Consider the following 18,024-nt stretch of genomic DNA (forward strand, 5'->3'; position numbering starts at 1 on the left):
CTCTCTCTCTCTCTCTCTCTCCATTTCACTCTCTTGTTCAGTCCCTCTCTTCCTACGACTCTGACACATGTCGCCCTGGCATGCATGGAAAGGCCTGACCTTTGGAAAGTTTAGCACTTTAAATATTTAGGCTTGGGTTATGATGGATCCTCCAGGCCCTGCGGCAATGTGTGAAGCCTCTGATTAAGGCTGCTGTCAGAGTCATTTAGCGGAGTGTCTGGCTGTCGCTGGTGCTCTCTATTTGACAGGCGAGCCTTTTAAACAAACAGCGGTCCCAGTGGCAGAGCAGGCAGGGCACCCAGCGCAGCACAAACACCACAACACTCCGAGAGAAACCACTCAGCCCACTGACAGCTGCAGAGGAAACCACCGGCCACTGTCTCTCAAGATCTTTCAGGCACTTTGTCTTTCTGCTCACTCACTTTCTTTTACTTAGTCTATACTTGTACCGCTGCCTGTTTTGTTTCCTCCTTTTTTTGTTTCTTGTTTCTTTTTTCCCCTCTCTGTCGATATCATTTTTTTCCCCATCATCAGAGTTTACATCTCCTTTTTGTTTTTCTCTGTCTCCGTCTACATCAAAGTTTCAACTGGGGTGTGTGTTGAGTAAGATTTAGTAAGTAAGTTGATTGCCGGATGATCTCTGAGCAGGGCTTATGCTCTTGATTTCTCAAACATCACTACTCATTATCAGCTGAAAATCAAGATAGATGCTCTCAGTCTCATGTCTGCATCGTCCCGTGATTAGGACAGCTTACATTGATGTTCACGTTGAAATACATCTGAGCCAGCCTTTTCATCTCACTCTGGGACAATCTCCCATGGCATCAATCCTGTAAATATATGAGTCTTAATATGTGTGTCCTATTCTGTATTCAGAGGAAGTGCCAAGTCAGCAGCTCCAGTATTAATGCATGAGAAATGAGCAGAGCCCATAAGAATTAAAGGGTAAGACTTCCCTTATTAAGATGTAAATTCCGGGGGAAAACTTGCCGAAATGAGGATACAGTGAAGTTATTGTCAACTTTAGCCTACTTATGTATTTCTAAGAGGCAATGTTGTGTTACAGTTGTTGAAATTAGATACACACAGCAAAGCACCTTGTGTATTTTTCGACTCATTTTCAGCACAAGATCAACCAATATGCAACCTGTACTTTACGGAACAATTTACACTTTTGGCAACATTATCTAGTGACAGTATACATGGCAACTATCGTGGTAATTCAATCTGTCTGTGTGTGCTCCTTCTTTTTTTCTCCCTCTCTACCTCTTTCTCATTTCAAATTTGCACTTAACACCTTCCTGGGGAAAGGCTTCTCATTCATCAACGGTGTTTGTCCCGGTGACAAGCAGGGCGCCTCCTGCATATCAATATCAGCTAAGACAATGCTGAGCCTGTAACCTTCAGCTAAATGTCATTCTGCTTAATCCTATTTGAAAATTAAACATTGAAAAACCTTTAGCGTACCTTCCTGTCTTCCTTCCTCTCTCACTCCCTCCTTTATTGGCCGCCGTCCTATAGCTGTCTGCTCTCCCTCCTTCCCCTTCCTGCTCTTGTTTTGCACACTGTGTGACATTTGTATTGTTTTGCATGTATGAGTGTTTGTATCCCATAATGGTTATTTAGCAGAACTGATTTTAATTTAATGTCACTGGAAAAATAATGTAGGGACAATTTGTCTGCCCCCCGGTAGTCATCTGCATTCATCCCACCGAGTCTGCATCAGTCATCAAAGAGGCAGACTTAACTACTTCTTCCTTTGTTCCATTTTTCTTGAGACAGTCCACTCACTCTGTGATGGAAGTAAAGAGAGCGATCCAGACTGACACAAAAATTACCAGAAAAACAGAGAAAATAGTGACCAAAGTCGTAAGCGGAGGGAGAATGAATTCACATGAGATGGAACCTCTTTGTCAAATCTGCGTATTTACATAAACAGATCCTCCCCTTACAGACGGTAATTACTACACTGACAGTGGTTGGGAAGCAGAGGAAGAAGATTTGTCCAGATACACACTATGACAGAGGCTGAAACTTCATCAAAGGGCTCTGCATTGAGAGGCCCGCTCCTTAGTATGCATGAAACACATGCATGATATACTTTACCTCCTCTTCCTCTTTACACACAAGTACGCCTCCCTCACAAAGCACAACTATATGGTACACGTTTGAAGATACAGTGAGGAATGGGAGGGGAGGGAGGGCGGGATAAAAGGAGACGCAGAGATTGCAATGAAAATGCAATCATTTGTAGTTGGACAAATATAATTCTCCTTCGGAGAGAGAGTGTGATGCGACAGCTCAAAGACAGCTTTCAGTCAGCTCTCCATATGGATTTGATTGACCACAATCACTCGTCCAGAGATCCCATTGAAATACACAGAGTGAATTACAACGTGACTATCCTTGATGTCTTCATATTGAAGCCCTCCGTTCACTCTGGACCTTGAAGAATTACAAAATGTGATGGAGAGACATACTGAAGCAGCACTAGAAGCAGTTAAACAAGACGGGGAAGCAACAAGCAACAATGCAAAAAATTAGTCACCCGAACTGAGTTGGTATCAAGTTCAGCAGTTGCTATCTATATATCATAGCTAAGCCACAGAAAGCATCAGATAGACAGAAAGGGGAAAACACATAGAGACCTACAGAGAGCCAAAAACATCTATTCTCTTTTCTCTGTTTTAATGTTCTCTAGAACATCCCTTGAATCTTCAGTGTGTGTGTGTGCGCGTGTGTGTGTGTGTGCATGTGTGTGGATGCTTTCAAGTCTGTAAGTGTGTGTGTTTGCGTGAGTGCAAAACTGTAAGTCTCAGTGTATCACAGCAGCAGAGACTGTTGGGTTGAATTGACCCAAACAGCATGAAGGAATACAGCAAAGTAGACTCCCACGTGGGAAGTTAGAAAGTGAAAGTGTTTCAGCCTGTGGGGTGTGTGTGTGCGTGTGCGTGTGCGTGTGTGTGTGTGTGTGGGAGAATTTATTTTGGACAACAGGTTACTCCACACTCTGTGTTAAACCCAAGCCAGGTTCCAGGCAGTGGGGTCCTTCCTTGTTTCTGTGTGAGACACAAATAGAGGAGAGATATTCTTCATACACCATCATAACTTGTGGAGGACACATTTATGTCTGCCGTGCTGTATGTGTGTTTTCATTTAACCCTAAGTAGCAAAAGTTTGTCGCTATTCAAACAGCTTACCTTCTGTCTCTTTATGCTTTCCAGGTGGGAGATGCAGGAGAATGCAGAGCTGGAAGACGGAGAGAAATTTATGGTAGAAGAACTTCAGAAAGCCTATTTTGTTTGCTGCTGCGGCTCGGGACCGCAGGACCATCCCGAAGCTGATGAGACACTGGCAAAGCAGACCCAGGGGGAAACGCAACAATCCGATAAAAGTGCTGCCCAATAACATCCCAGGCAGTTTGAATTTTTATCATGTTGTAAATGTTTGGTTGTAATACTCACTTGCAGCTCTCAAGGTAGCAAAAAGTGTGTGTATGTGTGTGCACATTTGTAGGTGTAATTGGGTTTGTGCATGCTCTGTGTGCAACTAGTTTGCATATGTGTGTGCAAGAAAACATGAGTGAGAGAGCGGGCAAGAAACTGTGGAACAACAAAAAGAGTGAGGGAGACTTTGCTTCCTTATAGGCACACGTCTCAGACAAACTTTCTGTGCTTTTCAATCCTGCATCAGACACATCTTTGTGAAACACATCTCCCGAAATCAGTTCTGGGAAATGGAGAGCCTGGATTTGTTTGCCTGGGACAAGATGGGACTGTGTGATCATTGTCGGTAGTTGAAGTTTATTTTTTTTTTGAGACAGGGAGTGTAAAGATGTTGGTGTCAGCATACTTTCTCCTGGTTTCTGTAAGCAAACATCAAATATTACGGGTGGGAAGCAATGGTGTATGTTTTGATTACGCTGTGTCCCAAACATCTGCCCCACTATGTAATATCAGTCAGTATTTAGTGCAAACTGAGAAAACATTTATTTTATGTGTAATAAGATTGCTCAGTATTCTGTATTTTTCCAAGTTTGTCCATATTTAGTTATTTAGAGACTTTATTAGTTATGGATGAGATGTTTTGAATTACACATGGAATTAAAATGCTATTCTTACTTAAACAATTAAACATACTTGGACATTGTGTGTGATCTTTGTACAAATCCATAATTTATGGTGATTGATTACTATGGAGTTAACATTACATTTTTGAATACATACTGTACATCTGATGTTCACAACACAAATCATACTTTTTTCATCAACAAGAATACAATTTCAGCTCACAAAGGCTACTGCACACGCTGCGTAATTCCTTTGAGACAGAGGGAAAACACGTTCTGCTCCGGAGAATGTTCCTAGATGTTCCTTTCCTTAACTAGATTTTTAATGCAAATGAAGCAAGACTTCGATCGCCAAACCACTTAGAGGATACAATAGACAACAAAATGTTCAGCAACAGATTTTTGCTTGCAAACAAAGGCTAAAAGGCAACAAATGAGTCTTAGTAAATGTTCTGTATTTGACATATCAATTAAACCGTTTTATTTTGGTGTTGCAGGAAAAGAAGTATTTGGCTAGCTAAATTGTTTTTGTTCTATGAAGAAATGCTTTGATTTCTTTCTTTCACCCTCGCCATCCCTCCCAGAGTAAGTACCTGCACGGTTACCCATTCGTATTTCCATTGGGTTCAGAAGACAACTGTCAGAAAGGCTGACGGTATAATTCTCAACAAATCATTACAAAGAATGATTAATCACAAAGAATACATTGAATATTTCATTCTACACTATTCATTTGGGGATTATCAAACCTACATAAACATTTTAGAATCCCAGCGCGCATCATGACATATTCATGCAGGATAAACAGTCGCGGCAGTTTGACTCCTCGGATTTCCATTTCAATTGATTACCCTCGGTATATTAGTGCATTATCCACAGCAAACTCAAACAGCAGCAGAAACATGTTGGTTTTATTTGTATGTTCACCCATTGAGAAAAACAAGCTTTTTGTCAGCAAGTAGTGAGCCAACATTGTAGCATTACAGGCAGACAATCCTCCTGGCGCAGCTCCCCGGTTTCCCTTCTTTCCCATGTCAGGTCATGATTACGTATTATTTAGCCTCAAAGTTACAAACAAGTCATAATGCATTTGTTACAGGATTTGAAATAATCCAACCAGGTAATTATTAATCTGCTATATCAAATACACGCATCAGGTATGATGCTACTTTTCCAAACTCATGGTGATACTTTGTACATAGGAAGCCACTAAATTTAACATTACATTTAACAGTAAAATGTAGCGCATTTTCAGCATCAATATATTTACTGGATGTCCTGTGAAATGTCTTTTTATACTACAAGGAATTCATGCAAGCTCTCGTGACATAGTAACCGGAAAAGTTCTGCTGCAAAGTTACATTAATTCATTTTAAAAGCACATCAAGGTTCTCAGGTGCTGCCTTGAGTATTGAGTGAGCAAGAAACATCTCCTTTATCTAGTCAAACTCAGTGGATATCAATGTCACAATATGTCATTCCTGTTTCTTATTTGGGTCTCCCCTCGTCAAATTTCCAGTGCTCTGCTTGAGGAAACAGGGTAGCTCAGCTCCCCTGAGAAAGAGCTCCAACTTCTAGAGGCCATCCGGAAGTAGGGCATCCAGCTTTAGTTTAACCAGTAGGCTGTTTCTGTGAATCATAAAAGCGCATGTCATGAAGTACAGTTGCAGGTGAACAGGGTGTGGCAGGTGGTGTTTGGTAAGGCACCCTATCAGTAAGTCTTGCATGTCTAGTTTCAACCATGAAACCAATAAAATCATGTTTTTTCCTTTCCTTTTAAATAGCTTGCACTAATCCATTTCATACAGTTTTCCTGGGAACAGTTCGGAACACTTCCACCCCACCAGCTTCTCCTGAGAGGAAACTGATGTCCTTGTGCAAGAGGTGGAAAATCAATCCTCCTGCCAGCCTGATCTAATTACTATCATTATGTTAAAACAAAGGGCCGTGTATATTTACCCTATTTGAGGGATTTACATCAAGTTAATTTAGTTGCCATGCAAGTCACCAAGGTACAACACCGGCCTAGGTGAGAGAGAATTGTGTGTGTGCCTATCCTGACATAAAGCCCTGACATGTACCATACACTATCATGATAAATGAGCGCCATGTCCATAATGTTGTACTCCCACTGTCCCATCACAACCACTCACACGTGCACCACCCGCTGCTCCGCTTCAAACGGTTTTGACACATGTAAACATACAGAGGTATTAGACTTTATCATATATTGATACATTTACAGTATGCTTACATTATGCAATATTAGGATGATGATGGAATTAAACATAATTTGACGTCATCAGTGCGTCCGTGTTGTTCCTCTTATGCAACACAGAATATAAAGAGACTGTCAGGGGAGAATAATGGACTACACCCTTAAGACACAAGCACACACTTGCATGGAGTTAGCCAGACAGCCTAATGCAAAATCAGAGGGCATTGTAGTCTCCACCTGCATGAGTCCAGTAACCCTCACTTTAATCTTCATCATAAAATAATTTTAAGATAATAATTTAAGTTTTTCAAAATATCCCAGAAACCTTTTTTTCTCCTTTCATTTTCTAGACCCCAATCCTCTTTAATAATAACATATGAGAGAGTTCTCATGCAAACATTGTCTTAAGTGAAGGAAGTATTCAGATCCTTTACTTAAGTAAAAATAATACACAACATTTAAAGTTTAAGTTTCAGAATCAACTTTTTTTTGTTCAAAATTAGGTTTTATCCGCAGTACTCCACATCACTGGAACATACTTTTGGAATTCAAACTCAAATATTGTTCATTATTCATTATCTTTCTTTACTCGAAAAAACCCTGAACAAACATAAGTAACTTCTCATCATTGCAATATCTTAGAGAAATATAACTTACTGAGTTTTGATAATTATTGTAATTTTCCTCTTGTGCTAATTTATAGAATACTTCATGGTCTGGCGCCACCCCATTGCTGGAGGTTATAAACATAGACAAACGCGGTCCACCAGGGCGGTGGTAAACAGGGACTGTGAGGTTCCTTTCAGAAAAACCTCCTTCAGCCAGAATACATATCTAATAAAGGCAGTGCATATGGAACACCATCCTCAGTAAGGGACGTCCCACCGTGGCCTCCTTCAAGAGCCAGGTAAAGCTGTGGCTTAGAGCTAACTAAATGGTAACCACCGCTAACTGTATTTCTTTTTCTTACTAATGAATTGTCTTGTTTTTCTTTTTTTCCTTTTCTTGTTGATGCTTTTTTGTATACTAAGTTACTATCCTATGTTTTGTGTAAACTCAACCTGCCTATGGACTGCAGATGGAAATTAGCCCTTGGGCTACAATCTGGACACATTACATGTACTGTTGTGCATGTTATCAAGTGGATTGTCCTGAATGAATAAAAAAAAATAAAAATAAATTTACAGTGGTAATCGTTGGGCATCTGGAATAAGTAATACCTTGAGGGAAAAAAGTATTTGATCCCCTGCTGATTGGGTACTGACAAAGAAATGATCAGTCTGTAATTTTAATGTAGAGACAGACTAAGAGAGACAGACTAACTCTGAAAATCCAGAAAAACGCATGTCAAAAATGTTAGAAATGTTATGACGGCTTGTTAAAAAAAATTTAATGGCGGACCTAAGCGGGAGTTTGAGTGGCATCGTTGACGGTGAAATAATAATTTAAGTATCTTTAGTATTTACCGTACATTTGTTATCACGTTAATGTTTTACATCAGTGTAACGCTTACTGCTTTAATACTGGTGCAAATTGCTATAATAGTTAGGTAGATACACCCTGAGCTAACATTAGCTAACTGAACCTATCATTTAACATTTAACCTATCATGTTAGCCAGCTAGGTTGCTGCTTTTTGCCTTTTTTTAATGTTATATCTGTTGCTATATATGCATAACGTTGGCAGAGATTTTGAAATGTGTGTGTCAGTTGTAACTGCAGGATGGGAGGTAACGCTGCACCTTGTTTACTTCGCTAGCTAGCAACGATAAATATAGACTAACATGTCTGAGTAGTTTCCCATGTAACAAGTGTAACGTAATGTTACATTATAGCATTCGCGACGGTCAACATCTCTTCTTCTGTTAACTGTCTTTAACTGTCTGACGGAGGACAGCGACAGATGTTGAATACATTATATTCTATATTAGAGATTGCCATTCTAACAAATGCTATTAAATTAGGGCTAGTCCTACAGAGGAAGGATCCTTGACATTGAGAAATGGCTCTGGTTCCACTTGTCCAGTGTCAGATCTTTCTGTTGTAGTGTTTCTGTTTGGCGTGTCGACCTGTTTAGTCTCTGTGTTCCTGTGATTCCTGTTTTGTCCTTTGCCTCTTTGCACTTGGGTCCATCATTCCATGCACACGTTAATATACATTTATTTGCATTTTAATAAGGGAAATAAGTATCTGACCCCCCCTCTCAATCAGAAAGATTTCTGGCTCCCAGCTATCTTGAGCTGAGATTAGAGCACACTCTTAAAGGGAGTGCTCCTAATCTGATTGTTACCTGTATAAAAAAACAACAACACTTGTTGTATAGTATTTGTAGTAAATTTGTTCAATTTATGTATAGGCGACAAAACTTTTGTCTTGCCAAAATTTGACCTTTCTGTCTTGTTTAAATAATACATCTTTTTTTAGTGAAACTAATTTATTTCAGTGCATTGAACATCATTTGGGAAGGTTTTAGCTTTTCATATGAGCTATTTCTTACACCAATTGATTAATTAAAAGTCAGGTTAATCGCAGGTGTTTCTACAAAATAGATAAGCGACAAGATTTTTGTCAGGGACTGTAGTATTGCATGACGAAAGACATGTCTTAATTAATCCATAGATACAGTTTTTGAGCACATTACCCCTTGTTTTACTAACAATTTCATCTATTTTGTCTGATAACATTCTGAAAGTCTAATAGAGCCTCGCAATTAAATTATTCCCCAGTCACGTTAGCAGAGAGCTAAACCGGGAAGAAGCCGGCTCGACCAGTGGAGGTCTTTGGAGCACTTGCTCAATGGGCTGCACAGAGTGGAAGCAGTTTCTATCATCTGGGTGTTCTTTACAGCAGTTGAACTTCTTTGGCTTCAGGAGCCACAGAGCAACTCTCGTAAGAATGAACGGGGCCCAGCCTCAAACACTGTATCCAGTTATTATTATACAGCCAGAGTATGGGTGGTAGTAATGATCAGGGGGTGGATACTCTGTGTCAAAGTCCCATTCATACAGTACACTCACCTGACCAATAATCCATGCTGTCAGTCATTACGTTTCACACCGTTTTGACCTCTCAAAAGACACTTGAAAATACATGTTTTTCTCGTCTAAATGTTTTACCAAAAAAAAAGTGATACAGTTCTCATATACAGTGCTTTGGCCCTTCTGGGATGTGCCTGAGGTCATTGGAAAGTTAACACTTTCAATGTTTTGTTCCAAGTGTCAGTGTGATTCTAGGCCTTGCTGACACAGAGCTAAAGAGGTTAGAACAGAGAATTTCTATTTCCTTCCAAGTTGAGCATCTGTATAAGGATTTGAAAACACTACTGTAAGCATATTAGATGGGCTACACACAAAACTAGTACCATAGCCACTCAACTTAATACAGAAAAAACACTCAGAAAATGGATATTTTATGAAGTTGTTTCTACAGATATGTCTGTGCGTTTTTCTTATTTCCTTTTGTGAAGTGAAAAGAAAAAAGCCAAAAAAGTGCAAAATGCAAAACTTCTCAAATACAAAAACACATCCACATCAATCACACCTGTCAATCGAATCCTTAGATGCCAGAGAATCCGCCGGTGTGCTCAGTAACAGTGTAGCAGCCCCGGAGAACAAGAGAGAAGCCATCAAAACCCACAAATGTTGAACTGTTTAGCTTTCTTTCCGTTGAAACTCGGCCAGAAACTACAAGATTGTGAGGTGACCAGCTTGTTTTGAAGAAAATGTCTTGGATATTTTAATTCCTTGGACTGTAAGAAAAAAAGGTTTTTGTCGATCTTTCACCGCTGTGAAAAAAGACTCAAGGAAAAAGGTATGGATGCACACTCCATTTTAGACACTAGCGGCGCAGTATCTTTCTGTATTTCTTTACTTCATAACAGGATTATAACTGCTGTAAATCTTCTCATGCTTTGTGTGTGGGCTTAATCGAATCATGAGACGTTAAGATTTCAAATTGTGGGCTGCATGAGCGTGTTTGTGAAGATTTAATCCTTGCAATTTATGACTGGAGAAAACGTTTTCTCTTAAGTGGAGAAAACAGTCCCGTCAGCGGTACGGTGTTGCTAATTAATATCAAATTAGAAAACACAAACTTATCAACAAAATGAAAACTTGAACGACATAAATGTGATAAGAACTACCTAAAATGACAGAAAGCATCTTTGGAAAACATTTATTTATTTATTTATTTATTAAGTTTGGCCAATGTCCTATCTGCTCACATGAAGTTGGCGGGATGTATGACGTTGATGTCTAGTAATAACTGGATACCGAATCCCAAAATGGGACCCATTCAGTTCAATGGAGTTGTTTGTGTGGCATATGGACCAAAAAGGTTTCTAAGCTTCCAGGTTTACTCTGTGATATGTGGCCCATTGAGTATTATACGAGTTCCTGCTTGGCCCATACACTTTATATTTTGGTGATGTCACAGGTTTTTAAATTACTTTTCTTTAGCAACGGGGAAGTTTGTCAAATATAAAAAATTCAACGATTAAATGTTTCGAATAGAAAACGTCATAATTGATGTTGTTTGCAGTTCAAGGTGTCCTGCCAACAGTTTTACACATTCTTATTTTACAATGGTGGCCTACAAGTATGGGGAAAATAAATGTTGGGCCACAGGTTTTTTGTTGTTGTAGTAATGCAAGTGGCCCCCGGAACAAAATTAACTCCATATTCGTGGGGGTCTGATTTATGATCTATACTGCAGCCAGTCACCAGGAGGCAATCAAGGTGGTTTGGCTTCACTATAGTCTATACATCAACCCTTGGGCTGTAGCCCCTGAATCCACCCCCCCAGGTCAGCCCCTGATAACTATGCAGTAGCTGTAAAATAAATGTAGTGGACTAAAAAGTAAATTTTTTTCCCTGCTGAAATGCAATTGAGTACAAATATAAAGTGACATAAAATGGATGATTTCAAGTTAAGAACAAATGTACTTCGTAGGACTCAACAATTAAACTTTAAATAGCAGAAAAAGCCGAGTGGTAAAAATCACACACAAGAGAGAACATCTGTTTAAAATGAAGCAGCTGCTTTGCTACTGTCTCTTTAAATATCTATTCCAGTCTGTTGCCCCGGTAACCCGGAAGCTTCAAGCTCTCCATTCTCTGCACTGCCCAGAGTCCTTCCTGTTTTAAGAAATTTCGAGGAAGCAGAAGCAACTGGATAGTCGCATATACTGATGGTGCGTGAGTCGAACGAAAAGCATGCATGCATCTACTGTAAACAGCTGTTCCTCTCCATAATGTGTTGACTGTGAAGTAAAAGCACACTAATATCCTACTGTACCTGCTCGCAGTGGCTTCATGTAAAGCGACTGCACACATCCCGGGCAGTTGTTTGTCAGAGTATGAAACATTAAACAGATGTTGACTGTTTTTGAGAGAATGACAGAGCAGTCTGAGATAGCTAAGCGTGTGGAAATGAATGTTTTGTACTGCCTGCAGCGTGGTTTTAAAGCGAAAACAACTTTGCTATGTTTGCATAATTAATTTAGTTGCACGTGTGCAAAGTTGAGCGAATACACGGCTGCTGGCGTACCAACACGTACATGTTTCCTAGCAATAATGTTGACAAATAGTTATAGTTAGTTGTTCATCCAGTGTGTTATTGCAGTGTGAATTATCACGGCTCCGTTTTATTCAGTAAGCTATTAGCGTGTAGCCTGTACAGGAGTGTCGAATACTATAGTATTTTACAGTGTTGTGTTGGCTCACTGCCACATTACAGGTGCAGCAAGCTTTGAGGCAATTACCTTTGTAGTCTGTGGTAAATAAAAAAGGGAGTCACTCTGACTGAGGTATAGCACAGTATGATACTATATGGTAAGTGTGGTCTTTACCTGGTTTTACTGGCTGCATTACAGGAAAGTGATGTAATTTTCTGAACTAACAAGACTGCTGTAGCTGTTCTATCACTTACCTTTACTCACATAGTCATTAAATAATTTCTGGAGAATATTTATCAGAAAACTCATTGTGAAAATAACATTTTGTTAAAGCACAAATAGTCAACCATGGTTTATCGTCGCAACATCGACATTGAGCTATCTAGAATATCGTGATGTTTGGTTTTCACTATATCGCCCAGCTCTATAGGACAGTACATGTGCTCCATCATTGGTGAGTTCTAGCTCTCATTCTTCCCACATTTGACAGGCTGCATCTGAGTGACCTTTGGGAAGGGAGGACCCATGCTCTCTCATCTTTGTGCTGCTACACCAGCTCTGTACATCTTGTGGATCACTATGGCCAAGATAGCAGGCCAGGAGGACAGAGAGAAAACTACTGCACTCAAAGGTATACATGAAGTGATACTCTGAAAATCAACTTTACTAAACTTTACTACAACTTTACTAAAAGACGAGAAAAGTTGTTTTAAAGAACATTGCAAAGTCTATGTGTTAATGTAGGATTTTAACCTAACTTTAAAGTTAGGTTAAAATCCTACATTATGATGGACCTTATTTAGAATTTCAGCATTCATTTTATTTTTTTCGGTTTTCATTTTATCTGTCACATATTTAAACAGACTCTCCTTGAAATGTCTGCTGCTTGCACCCGAGTAAAGTTTTCCTCCTTTTGACTTGAAGGCAAACCCGCCAACATGTCTGTTCATATGATCTTGTAAATTCATAGGGACTGTAGTCTTATATCATTGATTGTGTCCAGCCTACTCGTTTGCACAATCTTAAAAACTACAGAACGGAAGGTATAGTTCCTGTTACACCATACTAGAGTTAAAATGATTGTACAATTTGGGAAATCCAATAATATTGTGCACATGTCACACTTGAATAAATGTGTCAGAAACCCAATTTTGGTCCCATATTTTTATAAAGGAATGTGCAATTCATCTCACGCTGATTTGTGATACTATGCCTTTTAAATGTATATGTGCTATCTGACTCTAAAAAAATGTATATATTTTATCTAATGATCTGAGAGTTTTACTTTGCAGTTTATATTTAGCTCACACACTCATTTTTTTTTTTTTACTTGACTGATAGAATTTTGGAGAAAAATGTTAATCGATATTTTTGGTGTGTTTATTATTTGATGGAAATATCTGCTTTTCCACCTTCTATGCTACATCAGAATAATTAAAAGCTCAGTTTAAGGGAGTAGAGAGGACTTTGGTTTAGATGTTGCTTGATAGTTTAACACAATGAGGCAACATTATCAAATTGTAATGTAGGTGATGTTGCTAGATATTCTCAGGTTATGATGATTCTGTGATTGCGATTATGGCATTTGACTTTGACATTCTTCTAAATGAAAGCAGCAGTGTCTATTGTGACTCATTTTTGTTCACCTTTGATCTTATCTTTTTTCTTTTTTTCTCAGATTTGCTGTCAAGAATAGACTTAGATGAACTGATGAAGAAAGATGAACCTCCTTTCACTTTCCCCAAAACACTGGAGGAGTTTGAATATGCCTTCAATGAATGTAAGTACACACTTTAATCCTCAAAGCCCACAATGCCTTCTGCTTTAACAAGACAAAACTAAAAAAAACACCAAATCCCATGAACTCTAATTTAATGGAACACAGTTAACAGTTTAAGCATAATACTTCAGCTCAGCCAAATAGAAAGTTACACTGGATTGTCATACCACATGAGTTCTAGATAAAAACTGCAGGAAATGTAAGTTAAAGAAATGGTGTTGTTCTCAATATATACATAGCATCCATACTACCATACATAGCAGCCACAGCTATGTCCATAGCTGTGGCTGCCAATCATTTTGGCTTGTGACCCCTTAAAATTAAGGAGTCCCTCGTCACATTTTTTCCCTTCCTTCATTACCCCTTTTATCAACTTGTGACCCTTCAGTTTAATCTGGTGACCACTGGGTGGGTCCCGACCACCAGGTTGAGAACCGTTGACCTACATAATTAGTCGCTTTTACTTCAATACTAAAGCTGCTGTGAAGTTGACATACAAAACACAATTTCCATAATAACTTATTAAACATTTAACATAAACAGTCTGCAGTTACAGATCTGGTCAGTGTAATGTCACGGTTTTTGAATAAATGACCTATAACTGTCTCTACTATCACCTGGGACATTTTTGCAGTGAAGGTCTACTGCAGGTGTGTGTGTGTGTGTGTGTGTGTGTGTGTGTGTGTGTGTGTGTGTGTGTGGGTGGTGATGTGGTGGGTTTAAATGTAAGGTGTATATGATAGGTGTGTGTGTTGTGTGTGTAATGTAAGTTGGGTGTGGTGTGGTGTTTGTGTGTGGGATGTGTGTAATGTGTAGGATGTGTGGAATGTACGTGGTGTGGGTAAGTGGTGTGGATCGAACATCAAAGAATAGACGGCGAATATCCATCAGTGCTAGAGACGAGTGAACCACGGCGTTGTATATGGGTCCAAAAAGGTGAGATACAGAAGGAAAAAAATACGGCTGGGTCTCGGGTGGTCACAATCGCGGAGGGCGGATTTAAAACGGTCACTTAACAAAAACACTTGGTGGGGGGATCCGCGAGTGACTCGTGCGTGAGAGGTCGGAGTATCGGACTAGCTAACTTAGTTGGCAAGCAGGGGGTGCAGTCTACTAAGCTCTATTAAATGCTCCTCTTTACAGACAACTCGTCCGCCTTGTAAATGCACTCCTCTCCTCAGGCGGCTCGGGGGGGCACGCTCTCTTCATCGCCGTCCCTTACCCCCTCTGTTCTCTGTCAGTGACTCTGCTGGCTGTCGGCTGGCTGAGTGGGGACATGTTTGTACTCTACGGCCCGTCAGTAACCTACTCACCTTGCCCTCCGCCTGACGGAGCATTTGCATAGCCTCGCTGTGCCTAAGAACAACACGGAGACTGCCCCCCACCACCACCATGCCAACAACCCCCTACCCCCCCTCAAGTCCCAGCTCAGTCTCCCCATGGAGGGATGAACACATTCATTTCTCCTTCACCCCCCTGTTCTTCTTTCTCTCCCTCTCTATTCTCTCTATTTCTGCCCCTGCCCTGCTCAAAAAATCCCCAACCGAAAATTCTCTCTTTCTCACACACACACAACCACACACACACACACACACACACACACACACACACACACACACACACACACACACACACCTTTATGTCTTTTTTTCCACTCAGGCCTGTTTTTGAAGGATAGCATTTCACAGTAGTCCTGGCTCACAGGCATTTCTATATCTTCACCAAGGCGTCCTTTGCATGAGACAGGTGGAACAAAAATGTTAATTTGACCATGTAATGATGTGAATACAGACGAGGCTGTGTACAATAGTTTGCAGGTATCTTAATCACTGAAGATGATGGCTTCATCTCGCTAGCCCTCCAGTTTTCCATTACTGGAAATCCAAGGTTATGTACACCTAATTAAGCGGCCAAATTGAGAACAGAATGCTAATTATGACAGAAAAGAGGAGAAAAGTTGAGAAAACGTTATTCCTCTGAGAGGATGTGTTGGGGAGGCGATGGAGCTGATCACCCCCCTAGCACGCACGCACGCACACACGCAAGCACACAGACACACACACACACACACATACACATACACACCACACTTTTTCTCTCCTTCCCTCATGCCAAGACACACACTTCTTACAGTAGGATTTCATTATAGCTCCTCTCTTCCTTCTCTTAGGCAGTAGTGTTTAGATCCTCACCCCTCCATGAATGCATAATTGATTTTCTTCAAGGTACTTTTTGTGCATACTGCTTTATCCTAACTTCTCACCCGTCTCCTCCTCCACCTCTTCTTCTGCTTTTTAATGCAACATGATGACAAACCTAGATTCAGCATTACATGTTGTCTTAACAACTAACCATGAAAGCAAGCACTGTAATACTTAGTGTGTTAGCAATGTAAGATTCATCACATTGATAGAGGGGTGAAAATTATGGCAATTTAGAAGGAAATGAAAAAAATACTTATGCATTCTTTTATCTTGCAGAGATATTATATTTATTTATATCTTAGATGGGTTTCTTCACATTGTGCAATAATTGAGAAAGTATGAGAGCCCCCTGGCTATTTGGGTTAAGTATGTGTACTTTTCAGTGGTTTATCTCTTACAAAGTCTGCAGTCATAAAGGTCAAAATTAAATTTAACACTGTTTAGTGTTTTATTGTGTTGTAGTGTCAACCGCAGGATCGATGGGCTCATTGCTAAGGTATAAACGTAGTGGTTCCACAGCCACACAAGGGTAATTGTTTATTAAGAAAAAAGTAGCACTATTTCTATACAGTATTTTCCTGTCTTATGACTGTTTATATCAAATAAAACCTGGATGTGTTGAAAACTTCTCTGTTTTCCCTGAATTATGATAAATCACTTTGTCCCAAAAAGTGTGCGTGCGTGCATGCGTGCGTGGGTGCGTGCACGTGCGTGTAAGCTCTGCTGGTTAAGGTGAATGGCTGATGCCCAGACAGCGTCCTCAAAGGAATTGCAAGGAGCAGTTGTCATTGTGGCTAATGCATGCCAGGCAACCTTTCTCCCAAAAACACACTGAGCACCTTTTTTTCACACCTCCTTTAGTCATTGCTGTTGGTGATTTCAGGTGGAAAAGACAGGGACAGACCTTTGGCCAGAGTGAGCGAGGAAAGAGAGAGAGATTGACACAGTTAAAGAGAAAGGGGAGAGACTTTTAGACGGATGAAAACAGGGAGAAACCATTTTTTCCATACCAGCTGTCCAGCGCTGGCCTGCCAGACTAACCAGAAGGCCGTTGGAGTCGTGACTGGAAGAGCGCTGCTGCATCCACAGGCCTTGTACCTGCCAGATGGGGGTGGTTAAGGGAGGGAGGGTAAAGAAGTGAAAGGACCACCAGAGGAAAAGAGAGGGTGAAAATTATTGATAAAAAAGTAGGGGTCAAGCTTAATTTGCATAATTTGGCAGATAGAGATACTTTTGCATGCACATTAAAAAGTAGTGATCCATCTAATGCTTACACACACACACACACACACACACACACACACACACACACACACACACACACACACACACACACACTCACATTTTCATGTGTTTTTCCCTTCTTTCATTCTATCTTTCTCCCACAGATGGCCAGCTCAGACACATAAAAACGGGAGAGCACTTTGTATTTAATGCCAGAGAGGATCTCCACCGCTGGAACCAGAAACGCTATGAAGCTCTTGGAGAGGTAACATCAAGTTGTGTTTTTTCTAAAGCCTTATTCAGGTCATCCATGTTCAGAAACTTTTGTGTCGGCTACTGGGTCTATTGAGATTTTTAGTCCTGGCCAGTTTTTGTAACATGGCATTACAAGATATTGCAGCGGTTGATTGTTTTGGAGATGAGACAGAAATGGCACATCAGTCCTTATCACACATGCAATATTCTTCAATTTTAATTGTGTAAAGCAGAGTGGACTTTTGATATGACAATCATGTTTGCTACCTATTTTTAAACAGACCAAGAGCAATCATGCCACTGTAGTTATAAAGGAGACTATCGTTCCAAAAGCTGCTTTAAGTTGTTTGTTCAAACAGCAATTACAGTTCATATCTACCTTTTAAAGTGGCAGCCCATTCTAGTGGCCTTCTGTAATTATTATGAGAGCAAAGCAGGAAGTAAGGTGCCAAAGTATAAGAGCACCAAATTCTGCTTAGGGAAGGGGATTGGTTTGGTGGACGGATCAAACCACCACAGGACTTTCACCCAGGAGATCGGTGTTGGTGTCTTATTTGAAAATAAAAGTAAACTAGAATTTTTTTTTAACTTGACAGAACAA

General features: G+C 40.1%; 2 protein-coding genes and 1 long non-coding RNA gene across 6 annotated transcripts in view; 2 read left to right on the forward strand and 1 right to left on the reverse strand.

Moving 5' to 3' along the window:
- The window catches only part of kiaa0825 (KIAA0825 ortholog), a 121,380-nt gene extending 116,814 nt beyond the window's left edge, over window positions 1-4,566 (forward strand). For all 3 annotated transcript variants that reach the window (XM_032516561.1, XM_032516562.1, XM_032516563.1), the window contains exon 23: window positions 3,225-4,566. In XM_032516561.1, the coding sequence (XP_032372452.1) occupies window positions 3,225-3,408 (184 nt within the window). In that variant the 3' untranslated portion in view covers window positions 3,409-4,566. The remainder of the gene's footprint in view (window positions 1-3,224) is intronic.
- Window positions 4,567-4,963: 397 nt separating this feature from the next.
- Window positions 4,964-11,831, reverse strand: LOC116690014 (uncharacterized). The gene is made up of 2 exons (XR_004332136.1): window positions 11,582-11,831; window positions 4,964-5,698 (listed from the first exon to the last, which is right to left on the reverse strand). It is a non-coding gene; the product is annotated as an uncharacterized LOC116690014 (long non-coding RNA).
- Window positions 11,376-18,024, forward strand: part of arb2a (ARB2 cotranscriptional regulator A) — a 222,730-nt gene continuing 216,081 nt past the window's right edge. For both annotated transcript variants that reach the window (XM_032516685.1, XM_032516686.1), the window contains exons 1-4: window positions 11,376-11,477; window positions 12,451-12,591; window positions 13,639-13,740; window positions 17,333-17,433. In XM_032516685.1, the coding sequence (XP_032372576.1) occupies window positions 12,486-12,591; window positions 13,639-13,740; window positions 17,333-17,433 (309 nt within the window). In that variant the 5' untranslated portion in view covers window positions 11,376-11,477; window positions 12,451-12,485. The remainder of the gene's footprint in view (window positions 11,478-12,450; window positions 12,592-13,638; window positions 13,741-17,332; window positions 17,434-18,024) is intronic.

The sequence above is a fragment of the Etheostoma spectabile genome, chromosome 5 (assembly GCF_008692095.1).
Source record: "Etheostoma spectabile isolate EspeVRDwgs_2016 chromosome 5, UIUC_Espe_1.0, whole genome shotgun sequence".
Taxonomy (NCBI): Eukaryota; Metazoa; Chordata; class Actinopteri; order Perciformes; family Percidae; genus Etheostoma; species Etheostoma spectabile.